The 17973-nt window shown below is 44.6% G+C and overlaps 1 protein-coding gene across 1 annotated transcript in view; it reads left to right on the forward strand.

Moving 5' to 3' along the window:
• PLCB2 (phospholipase C beta 2) overlaps window positions 1–13302 on the forward strand; it is a 120302-nt gene extending 107000 nt beyond the window's left edge. Inside the window, exons 27-32 of the mRNA XM_040412160.1 lie at window positions 3143–3308; window positions 3457–3533; window positions 7051–7146; window positions 7732–7789; window positions 11342–11428; window positions 12694–13302. Coding sequence (XP_040268094.1) covers window positions 3143–3308; window positions 3457–3533; window positions 7051–7146; window positions 7732–7789; window positions 11342–11428; window positions 12694–13092 — 883 coding nt within the window. The 3' untranslated portion in view covers window positions 13093–13302. The remainder of the gene's footprint in view (window positions 1–3142; window positions 3309–3456; window positions 3534–7050; window positions 7147–7731; window positions 7790–11341; window positions 11429–12693) is intronic.
• The last annotated feature ends 4671 nt before the right edge of the window (window positions 13303–17973 follow it).

Consider the following 17973-nt stretch of genomic DNA (forward strand, 5'->3'; position numbering starts at 1 on the left):
AGTGTGTCAGCCGTCGCGGACAGTACATCAAAACGCAAACGTTTATGAAAAAGCACTAAAGTACCCGCCTTCCTTCCTACTGAGGGTGACCCCACTACTCGGCCCACCCATAATTTTCGCATCCTGTCAAAATCTGCTTCCTCCAAGTGGGTCTCCTGCAGAAACGCAATGTCAACGCCCAGTTTTTTAAGATAACGGAGCACTGCCATTCGTTTGGTGGGGGAGCGAAGGCCCTTAACATTCCATGTTGCAACTTTCATGTCGGTGACTCACTGAAAAGGACACTGCAGGAGGACCCCCGTAGAGCAAACGATCTCGTAATACATATAATAGGCACCGGCATCAGCATTACACTGTGTCTCAAATCAGTAATAACTCCCTCCCCCCCCCCCTCCCCCCCTCCCAACCCCCCCCAACCCGCCCAACCAGCCCCACAACAATAACATACATTTTCTAGACTTCGCTTTTTTCACGCATTCTACCGCGTAGCTGTTGTCGCCACTAAAATCCAACCGCATCCCAATCTTTCTCCCACCATGTCCCACCCTCCAGCCCTATGTCTCGAGTTTAACAGACAACTACTACCAAAATTCAAAATAACAGCAGGTCCATTGATCTCTCACGTGTCCCGCCAGGGATCCTTCCTCAGGTAAAGTCTCTGCTTAGAGGCGCTCCCAGTCACTCATTTTCAACTTCCCGCAGATCAGCTCCCGCTGCACGTGCCATAGATCTGCCCGGGCTCTGTCTTGCTCCTCTTCCCCTGGATGATGTCGTGGATCTTTGGGACAAGGACATGAACATGTCCGAATATAGAGGGTCCATCTCCAACGCTTCCCTTGCCTCCCTTGGCGAGTGGTAAGTATCAATCGACCCATCCGGACGGAAAATCCTCAGGGTGGCAGGGTATAGTAGAGCGAATTTGATCTTGTGCTGAGCCAGCGCTGAGCAGAGCGGAGTGAACTCCTTTCTTCGCCTCGCCACCTCAGCGGAGTAGTCGCTGAAAAGGAGGATCTTGTTACCCCTGATCATTAGGGGTTGCTCTTTACGTCTGAACTTCACCAATATGGCCTCCTTGGCCGCATAATTCAAGTACTTCACAATCGTCGCCCTCGGTCTAGCGTTGTTAGAGCGCGACCCCGCCGGTAAAGGTGGACCCAGGCGATGCGCTCTCTCCACCACACACGCGCCCCTCAGCCCCAAAGCCTGCGGTATTTCCTCCTCACAAATGTCCGCCAAGTGATTCGGAGGGATCGACTCAGGTAACCCAATGATCCGCAAATTGCTCCTCCTGGAGCGGTTCTCTAAATCATCTATCTTTTCCTTTAAGAACTGGTTACTACGCAGGAGGTCAGCGATATTACTTTGTGCTTTCTCCAGATCCTCTTCGACCTGCACCACTCTGTGCTGTACCTCTGTGATCTGAGAGGTATGTTGTGCCACCTCAGACTGCAGCTGTTTCAAAGCCGTCGCAACCGTGGCCTCTAGCGAGGCTTTAATGTCCGGGGCCAGGAGCTTGGCTACTTCTATGGCCATAGATTTACACGAGGAGGTTATATCACCTTTCGGCAGGAGGCCACAATCTCCCTCTTCGTCCTCCGAACCGGACGCTTCGGTACTTCTCTGTGTGGACTGGGAAGTCGAGCGGGTGAGCCTGTGATGCTTCTCGGGCACAGGCGCCATCTTGCCCCTGTCTTTCAGTTCGTCTCCCGTCGGGGGTAGTGTTGGAACTTTCCTCTGCGAGCCGCCCCGGACCACAAACTTTTCCATGTGAAGCCCCTCGATGTTCCCGGGGGTATTGGGGGCTAGTCTCAGCCCCGGTATGCGGCGATTTTGCTGAATTCGGGCCGGCCGAGCGGAGCGCTTCTCACTAGCGGCTGGCCATGCGCGCGCCGGAACCGGAAGTCTCCTCAACATTTTTATTTAATTTATAATAATATGACCCTGTATATTAACAGCCTAATTATAAAGGTTTTATTATGTAATCACAGCAAACCACTGGAAGCAAATGCAAAAATGTCTTTGGTGTTTTGGACCCATGCAGATATTTCTAGAACAGACGATTACTGACAGAAGTGGCACTCAGTACCTGGTGTATAAAATGAGCTACGAGAAAATGAATGAATGCTGTTGACTGCTCTTGACACCATAACTTACTTTCCATTGCAGAATGTATAGAAATTGATGGCCACTTTGGTTAAAATCGTTATCCCCTTTATGGCACATTGAGGATAGGGTGTAAATGCCCAATAGGTGCAGGTCCCATCTCAAGAACAGGGCCCTGACATGAATGAAGAAGATGCTGTGCAAGCATAAGTCTGCACTGGAATATATTTGGAAGTACCATAGCAGTGAATGGAGAAAACCACACATGCGTGGCTTGCTTTCTATCAGGGGGGACTGGACATAGACCCTACAAGGAATCTTCCCAGTTGGCCGATGCCATAGGGCCACCCAAGCTCTCCTCACTGCCGCTGGCCAGGTACATATTACTGGGGGAACTATAGAGATCATTATTAGAGAAAGTCCAGGCAGCATGCTGAAGGTAGGGCTGGCTTGGTGTGGCAGCCCACATCTCACCTTCTGTCCCCTTCTCCATATCCATACTGGAGACAGTTGGAATAGGAGGACAGAGCATGGCAGCTATTGATGGCCACCACAGAGGGACAGTTTACGTGGAGGTATTTTGTGCTGCACTGTGGTGTTTGGTTCTGTGGGATGGCATTCTGTGCTATTCTATGGTATTACTGACCCTGCCAACTTGTACTGGCTCCATCTACTTGTGTTGCCCCACTTTCAATTTGGACCCACCTACAACATTGGGGCCTCTTTTAGATTTGTTTTCCAGGGTCACTTTAAGTTCCCAGTCCACCCCTGCTTTACATTTACTTCGGGGCCATCTTCCCAGAAGCGGGACCTGCACCTATCGGATATTTAAGGCATATCCTATGAATATGTCATAAATGCCCATATAGGAATACCACTATAATGCCACTAGTCTTATTTTATTAGATTTTATAGATCTGAAGCCTAGCAACTTGAGGCCATGGCCAGTGTTATGTTGAATTCAAGGCCCAATATTAGGATACATTTTTATGTCAGATTTATAGGAAGGCCTGAATTTACTAACGATTGTGTATTTTAGAAATCCAGAGGATGACTACGGCTCAGTGTGGGGAGCTGGTGGAATGCCAGGTAAACCAGATCCTAAGGTTGTTGACTTGAAAGAGAAGCTAGAAGAGGAACTGATGCGCCTTGGAGAGGAGCTGTATGAGAGTATCTGGAAGAAGAAAGAGCAGCATTCCATGGAGGTATGTACAGTGTACAGTGTGCGCCGAAATTACCCCCGAACCTTACGTAGATGCTAAACTAATTACAGTGTCCTGAATCTAAACTATTATTCTTCCCCACAACTCTGAGTATTTACTGATATAGTGATATGCCTTTAACTCTTCACAGCAAATCTCCAAACTAATGGAGCTGGCGCAAGAAAAGCAAGCAGCAGAACTAAAAGTCCTGAAGGACTCAACAGACAGGTACGGTTCACTCTCCATTCAAAGGTATGGGACTGCCAAAAATAGGAGAGGGTGCTCACTCGGCTATTTTCACAAGTCCCATAGCAGTGAATGGAGAGAACACCATGCATTCACGGTGTGCTCTTCACTTTGGGGGACCTGTTTTGGAGGTGGGCACCCGTACCTATCCGACATTGATTGTATATCCCTACGATATGCTATCAATAAGATGAGCCAACCCCTTTAAGTCGCCAAAAAGTGAAAAACCTCTTTCCTGACTCCTCCTGGCAATGGGACAAATCCAAGCATCAACTCTCTACATTGATACCAGTATACATGCTTTATTAAATCCTGTTCCGTAACTTTAGGGTTCATAGGGTAAAATAGTGAAATTGCACCTCCTTCAATCCCTTATAGACCTCCATTAATCTTTTGACGGCAGGCAGCCGCAGCAGGTGTCAGGTCTGCAGCAAGGTCTTTTGATATTGGTGCAGTAACTCTCTTGAAATCTAGGAAGAGCCTATTGCATGCCTGGTGATAAGTCAGCCTGGGAGGAGAAAGAAGCAGTTTATAACCACTTCTGGCTTCTCTTTTGCAGTCTACGTAGTGCTCAATAAGCACTATGTGTTCAACAGAGGAAACGGCAATGGCACTGCCTATATTGGGCATGGTGATCACACCATCTCCGGATGTCCCCTGGAATAGCAGGCTGCAGACACAGAGCAGTTCTGCCGGTGACAAGCTCCACTACTGGAGGCTGTTTTCCTCTGTAACCTGTAGGGTCGTTCACTTGGAGGAATTTGGCGGTGGAAATTTGCAGCAGACACCATGCCAAAATTCCAGCTGCCACCACATTGTGTCAAGTCCTTTCTTGGATAATGTCTATACAGATGCTGTGGTGGGTGTCCACTTGCAGTTTAGCTCCATTTAGTGGAGCTAAGCCAGGAGTAGATACACGGGATTCAAAGTTAACAATCGCGGTTTCAGCTGATTAAACCAAATCAAACCATCACCACAGCCATCCCGTTCACCTGAGACTATACATAGTAGGTATTAAAGCTACAAAATAATATAGGGAACCCATTTTAGTAATTTATTTTGGTATTATAATACAGAACAACATCTTGTTGGCTTGGCTTTAGATGCAGCCGACTGGCATTACATGCTGTGATTTAGTTTATTATCAAAAATTACATTGAAACCCCTTTCCATTGTAGACTTGTAGAATTTTTTTGTGTCAACCGAGCGCTATGAAGTCCAACTTCTGCACCATTTATAAGGAGGTAAAACAGTAATGGTCACGAGTAGAGAATCCATTGGTACTCTAGTCCAGTGTGAATATAGCTGGTTTATGACTACATTTTGAAAACAGGACTAAAATTTTGTTTCTAAATGTTTGTTTTTAACATTTTCCTAAAGTGGCCGACCCATTTAAATTTGATGGTGCCCTGTGTAGTACCTTTTGTTAGTGCTCCCTCCATATGGTGCACAAATGACCATGCAGAGTCTATAAAAATGCAGTATTCCCGCAAGTGAAAAACCTGGCCCTGGACCTACTGAGGTCTACAGGGAGTGCAGAATTATTAGGCAAGTTGTATTTTTGAGGATTAATTTTATTATTGAACAACAACCATGTTCTCAATGAACCCAAAAAACTCATTAATATCAAAGCTGAATATTTTTGGAAGTAGTTTTTAGTTTGTTTTTAGTTTTAGCTATTTTAGGGGGATATCTGTGTGTGCAGGTGACTATTACTGTGCATAATTATTAGGCAACTTAACAAAAAACAAATATATACCCATTTCAATTATTTATTTTTACCAGTGAAACCAATATAACATCTCAACATTCACAAATATACATTTCTGACATTCAAAAACAAAACAAAAACAAATCAGTGACCAATATAGCCACCTTTCTTTGCAAGGACACTCAAAAGCCTGCCATCCATGGATTCTGTCAGTGTTTTGATCTGTTCACCATCAACATTGCGTGCAGCAGCAACCACAGCCTCCCAGACACTGTTCAGAGAGGTGTACTGTTTTCCCTCCTTGTAAATCTCACATTTGATGATGGACCACAGGTTCTCAATGGGGTTCAGATCAGGTGAACAAGGAGGCCATGTCATTAGATTTTCTTCTTTTATACCCTTTCTTGCCAGCCACGCTGTGGAGTACTTGGACGCGTGTGATGGAGCATTGTCCTGCATGAAAATCATGTTTTTCTTGAAGGATGCAGACTTCTTCCTGTACCACTGCTTGAAGAAGGTGTCTTCCAGAAACTGGCAGTAGGACTGGGAGTTGAGCTTGACTCCATCCTCAACCCGAAAAGGCCCCACAAGCTCATCTTTGATGATACCAGCCCAAACCAGTACTCCACCTCCACCTTGCTGGCGTCTGAGTCGGACTGGAGCTCTCTGCCCTTTACCAATCCAGCCACAGGCCCATCCATCTGGCCCATCAAGACTCACTCTCATTTCATCAGTCCATAAAACCTTAGAAAAATCAGTCTTGAGATATTTCTTGGCCCAGTCTTGACGTTTCAGCTTGTGTGTCTTGTTCAGTGGTGGTCGTCTTTCAGCCTTTCTTACCTTGGCCATGTCTCTGAGTATTGCACACCTTGTGCTTTTGGGCACTCCAGTGATGTTGCAGCTCTGAAATATGGCCAAACTGGTGGCAAGTGGCATCTTGGCAGCTGCACGCTTGACTTTTCTCAGTTCATGGGCAGTTATTTTGCGCCTTGGTTTTTCCACACGCTTCTTGCGACCCTGTTGACTATTTTGAATGAAACGCTTGATTGTTCGATGATCACGCTTCAGAAGCTTTGCAATTTTAAGTGCTGCATCCCTCTGCAAGATATCTCACTATTTTTGACTTTTCTGAGCCTGTCAAGTCCTTCTTTTGACCCATTTTGCCAAAGGAAAGGAAGTTGCCTAATAATTATGCACACCTGATATAGGGTGTTGATGTCATTAGACCACACCCCTTCTCATTACAGAGATGCACATCACCTAATATGCTTAATTGGTAAGACAACATGCATAAAGAGGATGATGTGGTCAAAATACTCATTTGCCTAATAATTCTGTACAGGGTGTATAGATTGTAGTCTACTCTTTGAGTATGAAGGACTACATTGTCCACTTGTCACCTTTGCTGCTCATCATGCAAAAACTTCATCCTATTTTTATTCTCATCATCAGAAACATGAGTTTTACTCAAGTACCAAATATTCCCTCTAGAAGAACCATCTGTTTAGAGAAATTCCATGTCAAAAAAAATCTAGAGAATTATCAGGTACAGAGAAATGAATGTTGGTTGTCAGAAGTGTTTCAGTTTTGGATGAAAAGCAGGTCTACAAACACAAATCTACCCTAGATATGAAGAAATAAAGCCCCAAAGTTATTTATATGTGAAACATGTCATCCAGCAATGGAAAAAACTGCCTTATGTCACCGAGAAAAACCAAGGCAGGTCGCATAAAACAATGGCCAGGACAGTGTGAGGTCCAAGCTTGTGAATGATGTGTCTTTCCACAGTGACACTAAACAGATGAAGAAAAAGCTGGAGATGAAGAGGCTGGAAAGACTTGAAGCCATGAGCAAGAATACAATGGATAAAGCTGCTCAGGAGAGGTTTGATCATGCTAAATATGCTAAATATATGGATAAAGTGATGGAAAATAGGCAGAAAAATAGCTTTAAGGGCCATCAAGTGTGAGATTTATTCTTTATAGCTATCGGGGTCATCCAAAGCAGATTAGACAGATCAGCGCTGGGGCAAGGGAAGGTGCTGGGTGGCAATACGGATAGAGCGATGGTACACTAGACAGCGTGGCAATGCACACATGGCACTGGCATCCTAATTTTTACACATGAAATAATTATAGGGCATCTTTTCTTCTAACTGTATGTTGTGCTGTTCCTCTGTTATTCCTCCTCAATACTTATGAATAAATTGACAGATAGGGCTGTGTCCCTACAATGTCCGATATCGTTCAGGTGGATGGTAACACCCAGTTGTCAAATTATTCATAAAATTCTAGGAGGAATGAAGGACCAAGACAACATAGAGTGCAAAGAAAAGATGCTCCAGAATTCCTATTTAATGGGGAAATACGTATTTACCAAAACATATCAGGAGAGCTAAAAACGCAACGTGTGACACCACCATAATGGATGACTTTAATCCGATACCAGTAACTACTTTGTGCCTTCCAGGTTAAAAAAGGAGATAAACAACTCTCATATTCAAGAAGTGGTGCAGGTCCTACAAATGGTTGGTACTGTCATCAGATATATTAGTACAGAAATGCCTTCTGGTCTTCTCAGCTTTAGGGTCTATTCACACGTCCGCAATCTTGCAGAACAGGTGTGGACCCATTCATTTTCAATGGGGCCGGAATGTGCTGTCCGCATCCGCATTTGCAGATCCTCAATTCCATCCCACCAAAAAATAGAACATGTCCTATTCTTGTCCGCAATTTTCTATGAGCATGCCGGCGATGTGCAGTCTGCAAAATGCGGAACGCACATTGCCGGTGTCCGTGTTTTGCGGATCCGCAAATTAACACATACGAACGTGTGAATGGACCCTTATTTTGTACTGATTCCGTTTACATGGGGCTGCTGTATCAGTGGAGTATATCTGCTTACTTCCTCCTTTGCACAGTTATTTGTGCGATTTTTTTAAAAATAATTTTAACATGTTTCTCAGACTTTTTTTTTTGAACACCACACTTTAGAGTATGCTGCATTAAAGGGTCACTGAGTTTTCATAAAACTTTTGACATGTCATGGGGGGAGTCTGAGTGCGGAGAGCTCCATCGATCACTGGAAGAGAGAGCAGCACTTGCACATTGCTCTCTTCGCCACAGAGGACTGAAGAAAGATGGGTCCATAGACTTTCTATTGAGTCCGTCCTACTTGGGTCTCCTGCAGCAATATGAGAGCGCTTCACTCTCACTCTCCTCACTCTAGTCTAGGTCTCGGCACTCAGACCTCCACCATCTCTATGACATATCAAATGTTTTACGGGGGGAAAAAAATCTATGGACCCAAAAAAAAGGTACCAAAAGTGACTAACACCACCCCAAACAAAAGCACATTTTTGTTGTGTGTTTTCTGGCCCACAAAATTTGAAAATTTTATGCAAAAATGTGCAACTTTTTCCCAATTCTAGGCTGCTCTTGCCACCTTTTAAAAAAGTGGATGGGACTTCTGCACCTTGGTTTTAAGGCTGCATTTACACGACTGTATTTTCGGTCCGTGTCCAATCTGCATTATTTTGATGATCGCACATGGATGTGGCCACAATGCTAAATCAGCGCCAGGGGCGTTCCTAGGGTCTGAAAAGATCCGGGGCCCAAGTCCGAATGAATATGGCCCAATTCTCTAAGTTGCCCCTCCCTCCCTTACACACCACATTTTGCAGCACATAACTGTCACATCCAGGGCCTCCAGGTGACATATCCTCCGATGTAGATCTTCTCTGTGAGTGCCCCCATAGTAATAGTGCTCCTCATAGACCCATCAATAGTAATTCCCTTCTAGAATGCCCTCATTCGTAATACTGCCCCCGAAAGTGCCCCAACAGTGATAACGCTCCCCAAGAGTGCCCCCATTAGTAGAATAGACCTCCAGTATTAAAGGGATTCTGTCACCTACTGGCACCGGCTTCAATGAGTCAACTGCGCATGCGCCGACTCCCTCTGCGCGATATTACGGCACTGAGAAGAACTGACGTTAGGGACAGTGCAGTGAATAAATTAAGTGGTAGGCGGTGCTGGGCTCCGGATCGATGGGCGCGGCTGGGCTCCAGGAGATCGTGGGACAACCCCTTGGGCTCCTGACAGAGGTGATTTACATCTGAATAAAATCGCTTTTTATAAGAATATAAGGCACACAGAGCATAAACAGTGGGATCATTGTAAACACTGCATGGAGACTAGTGGGCACATATAAATATCACTATATCGTTAATCCTGGTGACAGAATCCCTTTAATAATACCCTAACAGAGCTCCCAGTAGAAATAAGACCCCCTATTGTCCCCCCAGTGGTAATAAAGCTCTCTACAGACCCCTCAGTAGTAATAAGGCCCCCCCATAGTGCTCTTACTAGAAATAATGCGGATCTATAAGTCCCTCCTATAGAGCCCCCAGCAGTAATAGGAAAGCCAAATGTCCCCTGGATTTATATTACCCCTACATTGCCCCCAGTATTTATACTGCCCCCTACTGTTATAATGCTCACCCTGAAGTGCCCCCTGTAAGTGATATTCCTCCCTCCGCCATACAGTCCCATGCAAATAACATCACTCCATCTCTCCTGCCCCCTTCAAAATACAGTCCTATGTAAATAACATCAATCCCCTCCCTTCAGCCCCTTCAACATACAGACCCATGTAAATATCACCCCCTCCAATATATAGTCCCATGTATATAACATCACAACATCTCTCTGCCCCCCTCCAGTATACAGTCCCATGTAAATAACATCCCTCTCTATCTACAGCCCCCTCCAAAATACAGTCCCATGTAAATAACATCACCTCCTCCCCAGCCGCCTCAACATATAGTCCCAAGTAAATGATATCACCCCCTCCCCAGCCGCCTCCAACATGCAATCCCATGTAAACATCACCCCCTCAACATTCAGTCCTATGTAAATAACATTATCCCCCCACCAGCCACCTTCAACATACAGTCCCATGTAAATAACATCACTCCATCCCTCAGACCCCTGTAACATTCAGTCCTATGTAAATAACATCACTCCCTCCCACAACTGCCATCAACATACAGTCCCATGTAAATAACATCCCTGCCTCCCCAGCCCCCTCCGACATGCAGTCCCATGTAAATAACATCCCTCCCTCCTACAGCCACCATCAACATACAGTCCCATGTAAATAACATGACCCCCTCCCCAGCCACCTCCAACACACAGTTCCCTGTAAATAACATCCCTACCTTAAGTTCTAACATACAGTCCCAGTTAAATAACCACAACCCAGCATTGCTCTGCCTCTCCCTTCAGCTTCTTCCCCCAGGACTTCTCCTCTTCACTGCCGTCCTCTCCTGCACTGGTCACATGATGGTGACATCATCGCAGGTCCTTCTCAACCACTGCCTGATTTACTGGTCACATGACCTGTGATGTCATCACAGGTCCTTTAGCTCTTCCAGTGCATTTGATTTAATTGTATTGCCTTCCTGAGGAGGGTAATACAGTTGTATATAGCTGGCAGGCAGGACATTCGGGGCCTGGGACAAAACATCAGAGGCCTAGGCTCTGAATGTTTTAACCTAGCAATGCCCCTGATCAGCGCTATAGCTTCTTCATTTTCAGGAATGATGAGGGTTCCAGCAGTGGGACTCTCACCCATCAGAAAGTGATGGCATAGATTACAGATATGATGTGATGGAAATACCTTATTTTATGGGACACACCATGCTAAATTTAAATTTTCCATGAGTTCAATACTAATGACCTATTCTCAGGATAGTTCATTAACATCTGATTGGTGAAGGTCCAAATCCCGGCTCTCCAGTGAGCTATGTGGCCTCTTCCTAGGCCAGTGACATCACATTCACAGGACACATTTACAGCTCAGTCCCATATACAATGTATGGCGCTGTGCTTGGTTTGCTGTGGGTTGGCTTCAACGCTCACCAGAGCGCCTCGACCTCTTCAAACAAGTGTCAGGTGTCAGACCGACAGATTTTTGGCACAGATTAGTAAATCTGGGCAAATGTGTTCAATTCATGTTTGAAAATACCAGTAAAACATCCTTGTATATTGTGATGAAAACATCTTGAATCTTTTAGGTATCTGATAAATGGAGCAACCAGCAACAGAAATTAGAAGAAAGGCAGACTGAAGGACTGCAAAGAATCAAAGAGCAAGGAGAGCAAGTAAGCAATGTAACCAGATGTCTTCCAAAGCAACTAATCAGATTCCACTTTTCATTTTTAACAGCTTCTTTTTAATATGAAAGGTGGAATCAGATTGGTTGCTATGGGCAACTAAGCCAGTTCTACTTTACACCAGTTTGATAAATGACCCTCTGTGTTCTAACTTGCCTTATTTCAAACCTCTGACATTACTGATTTTTTGGGAAGTAAAAGTTTCAATTTTAATATCCTGGCAACAATATTAAGCCTTTCAGGACTGGCCTATTTTGAGCCTTCCAGCTCAAGTAATTTTCCAAGTGCCATAACTTTTTATTTTGCTGCTGGCTAAGCTGTATGAGGGCTTGTTTTTCTGAGGCAAGTTGTAGTTTTTATGGCAACTGTTTCACCGCAGGAGAAATGCTAGCACAGGCTTCCAGAATCCGTAGTTTCAGGTGCTGCACATCTCGTATCATCTGAAGGCAATTGTCTATGCTGTGAAAATACGAGATGTGCAGCACCTGAAACTACGGATGCTGGAAGCCTGTGCTAGCATTTCTCCTGCGGTGTTGCTATCAGTGTGTGAAGAGTGGGAGAAGAGGGTTGCATTGACAATCCAACACAATGGGCAGCACATTGAACACATTTTGGAGGTGGTCAGAAACTTGTAAATAACTCATGAAAGAATAAAGTTACGTTAAAACCAAGCACACCATTGTTTTTCTTGTGAAATTCACATGACCCTCTTCCTATTGAAAAAACAAAAGTTGGATTCAAAATGGCCGCCATGGTCACCACCCATCTTGAAAAGTTTCCCCCCTCACATATACTAATGTGCCACAAACAGGAAGTTAATATCACCAACCATTCCCATTTTATTAAGGTGTATCCATATAAATGGCCCACCCTCTACTTTACACCAGTTTGATAAATGACCCCCATCATTCGTAGCAGAATCAGAAAAATGACTGCAATCATGTTATCTAGCATGTTAGGCCATGACATCAGCACTAGTCCTTTCCATTGGTCTGCTCCATCAGAGGCGCAAACTAATGAAATTAATGGAAGTACCAGATTCAGTACATAACTGAAAAGGAGTTGAAGAGCCCCAATTTAGTATAATGGGGTCCTTTGGGAGTCCATTTTTGTAGCTGAAAGAAAGTCCAGCATGCAGAACTTTGTTGTCCACTCGGAATCAGTGACAGAGGCCTCCAAGCCCTTACACTGTATGTGTTACACAAGTCACGTGTTATTTTTTTCAGTTAACCTTAGTTTTTCTTTTCCTATAGACTCAAAAAGACCTTCAACTTGAATACCAGGAAAAGGTGAAGAGCTTGGAGCTGGAAATACCAACTCTGGTTCACGACTGCATAGCACCATGCTTTCCCTCAGAAGCCAAATCTTTGAAAAAAGAGCCAGAAAACTGTCCAAACAGGTGGGAATTTCTATTTGCAAAACACGACAAAGTAGAATCTCCCACCGTTACTGAAGAGGAGTCAAAAACCCAGAATGACCCACCTGCAAATGAGGTAGAAGCTGGAACTTTGGGCAGCAGCCCGGCTACAGAACCACTTTCCACAGCCGATTCAGTGGGTGAGATATCTACAAATGAGGCCTCATCGAGTGACGCTCCAACATCTTCAGACGTAGCGGAAAAGATTTCCTCAGAGGAAGTATCCACACAATGACAACCTATAGCCAGAACCTTGGGAACATCTACCTAGTCATTTAGGATCTGCCTATCGATAGAACTGTTTTCTGTTTGGAATGGACAAAAACATTAGACTGGAATTTAAATTATTGTGTTTGTGATAATCGAGGTGACTTGTATTTGGGCAATGGGAATATTAATATTTAACTGTAGATGTTTGTGATGGAACTCAGTGTATCAGACAAGTAGGAAGATATCAGACAAGTAGGAAGCCTAACTCCATTTGCTGCACATGCAACCCCATTATTTAAAGCAACAGAACATAATGGTTTGTTTTTGTGTGCATTCTTTAGGAGGCCTGCAACTTTTTTTTGCCATCCACATTTTGTAGTGTATACAAGTTCTTGATTGTGTTTTAATCTTGGCACATTAACAAAATTTAAAAAAAGGAATTGATTGACACCTGGCATGAAAAGGCAGGCTTCGAGGGGAGCAGGTGAATCCCGTGGTGGGCCCCTAGTCCCCCACCCCCTGCACAAGTGGTACATGGCACAGTAGAGTGACTGCACTACATATAGACAACATACATCTCAACCAGCCTATGTCTCCACATATAAAAGATTATTTAACAAATATTATAGATGCATTGGGTGGTTAAGATGACTTCTAGGCACAAGGGCAGGCTGGCCAGCATCTTCTTCCTCCAAGGACCCACCTTCTCGCTGCTGCCCGTCGCTGGGTGTGCCTTGGTCACATGGCTTAGGGGAAGACCACACAGTGTGGCCGTCCTGTGTTCAAGTATCTCGCAGCCGAAAGGTCTACAATAGGCTCTAATTAAACTAATGAAGACCACCCTGATCAGTGAAGTCTGTATTGTTAATGGCCAGGTGGCACCTTCAATACCACACCATGTAGTCGTACCCTTAGAGGCTCATAGTCCAAGGCAAGAGCCAGTCAGCAGGATAGGTCTCCAGGACAGACCAGTCTGAGGCACAGCCTAGTCAGCAGTTTTAATGATTTTCGATAGGGGTCATGTAGTACTTGCATATAGCTGCATAGTGGCCCTAAGGCACCCCAGTTTGACTATGGAAGTCATAACTGCACACTTGTCTGGAATAGTTGCAAAGCAGTCACATACTTCCCAGCAAGTATTGTCCATGGGTCCTATGCTAATTAATGGCACTAATGCATGATACTTGATAATCATTGGGCAGTTACAACCCATATAGCAAGTAATTGTGCTGCAATTTTAAAAAAGGACTTGCTAAGCTATTGCAGACTTGCCAAGCTTCACAAGTATGTTGCAAACTTGCAGCAAGTCTGCTTTGCAAGTCTCCAGTTTAACTTGCTTTTGCAAACTTGCTGCAAGTTCTCGTTAAGTTATTATGCTCTTGCTAGAGACTTGCCAAGAAATTTGCTGCAAGTTGAAAAAGTCTCAACTAGAATTTGTGCTGCAAGTGCTCTCCAAGTGTACAACTTGCCAGAAAATGTGTGCAGCAAGTTAACAAGACTTACAATTTAACCCTGCCACAAGTTTGTGGCAAGTTATCCTTGCTATCTGGGAAGTGTGCAGATATGGTTCTCGAAACAGAAAAGGGGGCAGTAACTACATGAAACTTCACTTTTATTGTATTAAGGTAATGTGAAGGTCACGTACACTACACACAGGGGGGAGGATAGTGACCACTGCGCTCCACCCTCACCCCTGGCCCTGCCTACTTTCCTCGCAAGTCCTAATGACAGGGGACAACTAGACCGCAGTCCCTAACTTAGGATACGTGCTGGGAAGACAGACAAGACAAATAACGGAACGTGAACGGACCGGGTCAATACCTAGAGAGCTACGCAGTACTAAGGAATGAGCAGAGAATAGTCAGGAAAAGCCGAGGTCAAATACCAGGAGAGAAACGAAGTACAACAGGAGTCCGCAAAGAATCGTCAGGTGGAATCCGGGGTCAGGATACCAGGAGAGATGCGCAGTACAGGAGGAGCAGGCAAAGGATCGTCGGGGAACAGGATCAGGTAAGTATTCAGTAGTCCAACAAATAGCCAGGAACCTAGAATTAACAGGCAACCTGTGGCCAGCAGGCTGCCTGTATTTATAGTGGGGTCTGAGGGTCATGTGACGTGGCCAGCGTCACATGACCTGGCCCTTAAATGGAAGCCGCATATGGTCCGGATTGTTTCTGCATAGGGCCTTGATAGGGCTTCCAGAATAGGACCAGGTTCCAGCCGGGGCTACCCCTTGAGGGGCTTTTTGGATCCCGCTCCAAGGATTTATCTATAGGGTGTACTAGGCCAAGTAGGGCTGTGTAGGGTCAGTTTACAACAACCCCCCCCCCCCCCTGAATCTTGGCTATAATCACCTGATAGTCCATCATAGGTGCCTGCGTGATACCTTTCTGTACCCATTACACGGTCCAGTACACGGCGTGGGCACCTACTTAGCCATCTTGATGGCTACATTTGGCGCTCTTGACAGTCTTATATCCATGACCATTTGAGCTCCTAGACCATCACTACTTATTTGTTTGTTTGTGTGTAGGGGCCTTTTTTACCTTAATACAATAAAAGTGAAGTTTTATGTAGTTACTGCCCCCTTTTCTATTTCTATTTCCTAGCCTTGGAGCAGTATTCAGGACAGGCTTTATCTGTCTCTCCTGATTGACCAATTTATACATATTCAGATATGGTTCTCCATGATGGATATCAGATCGGTCAGGGGAATATGTCGGGGTAACCCATTTAATACTCCTCTTTGTGTAAAATTTGTAGCACAGCATCCTCTAAGTGGACGATGAGAGTCTGGAGAGTGGAGTCTGTGGTCTCTAGATGTCTACAGTGATACTTCTCTTGGTGATTGTGTAAAATTTAGTCACAGTCTCCAGGACGGACCATCACCTCAGCCTCCTGTCCTCCAAAATAGGTGTCTCTGTCTGTTGCCTGTGCACGGTCGGTGACATATCAAAGGCTTTGGTTGATGGGGGTCCAAGTGCTGAGACCCCCACAATCCATGGAACGAGGAGAGAGAAGTTCTCACATAGCACGACTCTGGCCTCACTGCAGGAGATGGAATCGAGATGGGCTCATAGGCTTTCTATTGAATACATCTTACTTCTTTCTGCGGAAAGGAGAGGAGCACGATGTGTGAGTGCTTCTCTCCTCTAGGGATCTATGGGGGGGTCTCTGCACTCAGACCCCCACTGCTCAAAGCCTTCGATATTTCGCTATTACATGTTTTTTAGAAGTACAGGGACACTTTTAAGCAGCTTATTACTGCTGACAGGGGCACTTGGTGTGTCTGGTGGCTGCAGTGGCAATCAGCTGTTATGGATGCTCACTGAGGGGAACAGTAAATACCAAGATATTTCAACTTCTCTTCTGTCTGGCCTGGTCCACAGGACAGGGGATAACTATTAGATGAGTGAGGGTCCTACCGCTGGGACCCCCCACCACTCACAAGAACGGGGGCCCCTACCCCCTGCAATGAACAGAGCGGCTGGTTGCACATGTGCATGGCAGCGCCGTTCATTCCTATGGGAGTTCTGGAGATAGCCGAGTACAGCGCTATTCTATCTCTGGAACATCAAATACGCTCCCGACTGTCAGCTCCGTTCATTTCAGGGGGAGCTGCAGAGGGTATGGTGCCCCTCGTTCTCATGACCCCCACCGATCTAATACTTATCACCTATCCTGTGGATAGGGGATAACTTATACTAACCGGAAATCCCCTTTAACTGCATTTAGGGCACAGGCCTCTGAGGATAGGCCGTCAATACAAAAGGTTGTCAACTATCTCTATAACTGCTAATGGACTGCATTTAAAAAGTAACTACATTTTTAAACAATTTTATTTAAAAATGTTGCAAATGCCCTAAAACTTTTTTTTTCTAATATACTTTACAAATGGATTTAGCCTTCTTACTAAAGAACTCTTCTGGAATCCGTACATATGTACACCACTGACATGTACTGATCCTAAGGTGCATAAAAAGGCAAAATCCATTAATAAAGTATATTAGAATTTTTACAGCATTTGCAAAATTTTTAAATAAAGTTGTTTAAAAGCTTAGCTACTCTTTAATTGCAATCTTACTATAAACCCCAGTTTTTCAAAAACTCTATACCCTTAAATTACATGTTTCATCATTTTCTGTGAAAAAAAAAAAACCTACAATGTATTTCTACATGATTGGGTTGTGGCCAAACACATTTATTTTTTTACAATAGATGTAAAGTTAACTATCCAAAAAGGAACTGGGATGTGGCTAAAGGATTATAATACATTTCTCCTGTAGACAATTGTAATCACATGTAACCTATACATTTTATGTAAATTGTGATATTGCCATATCACATCCAGAACACTACAGGTGAGTGATATTGTTTGCTCTGGTCAGGATTGGTGGCCATTGCTTTGGTCGATCCTGAAACCCAAGGCCAATGAAGGGCAGTTGTGTCGCATCAAACAAGCCATTACATACGATCAGTCAGCATTTAGAGTCCTAGCCATTAAAATGAGGTGCAATTTAAAGGATGCTTTTCTTTTAAGAAAAATAAAACAACTTTGCAAATACAAGTAATTTTAATTATCTTTACGGCTCCTACGCAGTCCATGGTTATAGACTATGAATAAACTGTAATCTGATCCCTGAGGAGCCGGTACAGAGGATGGGAGTGATAGTGGCTCTGATGAGAGGTTGTGTCACGGTGTACTCCTTCAGGCCATCGCTCCCTGGGGTTCGGTGCGGTGAAAAGGTGTTGTGAAGGAATCAGACAGATGTAGGAGAACATCAAGCATCTTTCTTTACTTGTGTTACATCCAGCAGTGGTAGGTACAAGGTGCACCAGGTGATGAGGTATGGTAGCTCGTTACGCTGACAAAGTCTCTCTCCTGATTCCCATTTACTACAGTTAT

This window comes from Bufo bufo, chromosome 11 (genome assembly GCF_905171765.1).
Source record: "Bufo bufo chromosome 11, aBufBuf1.1, whole genome shotgun sequence".
NCBI lineage: Eukaryota > Metazoa > Chordata > Amphibia > Anura > Bufonidae > Bufo > Bufo bufo.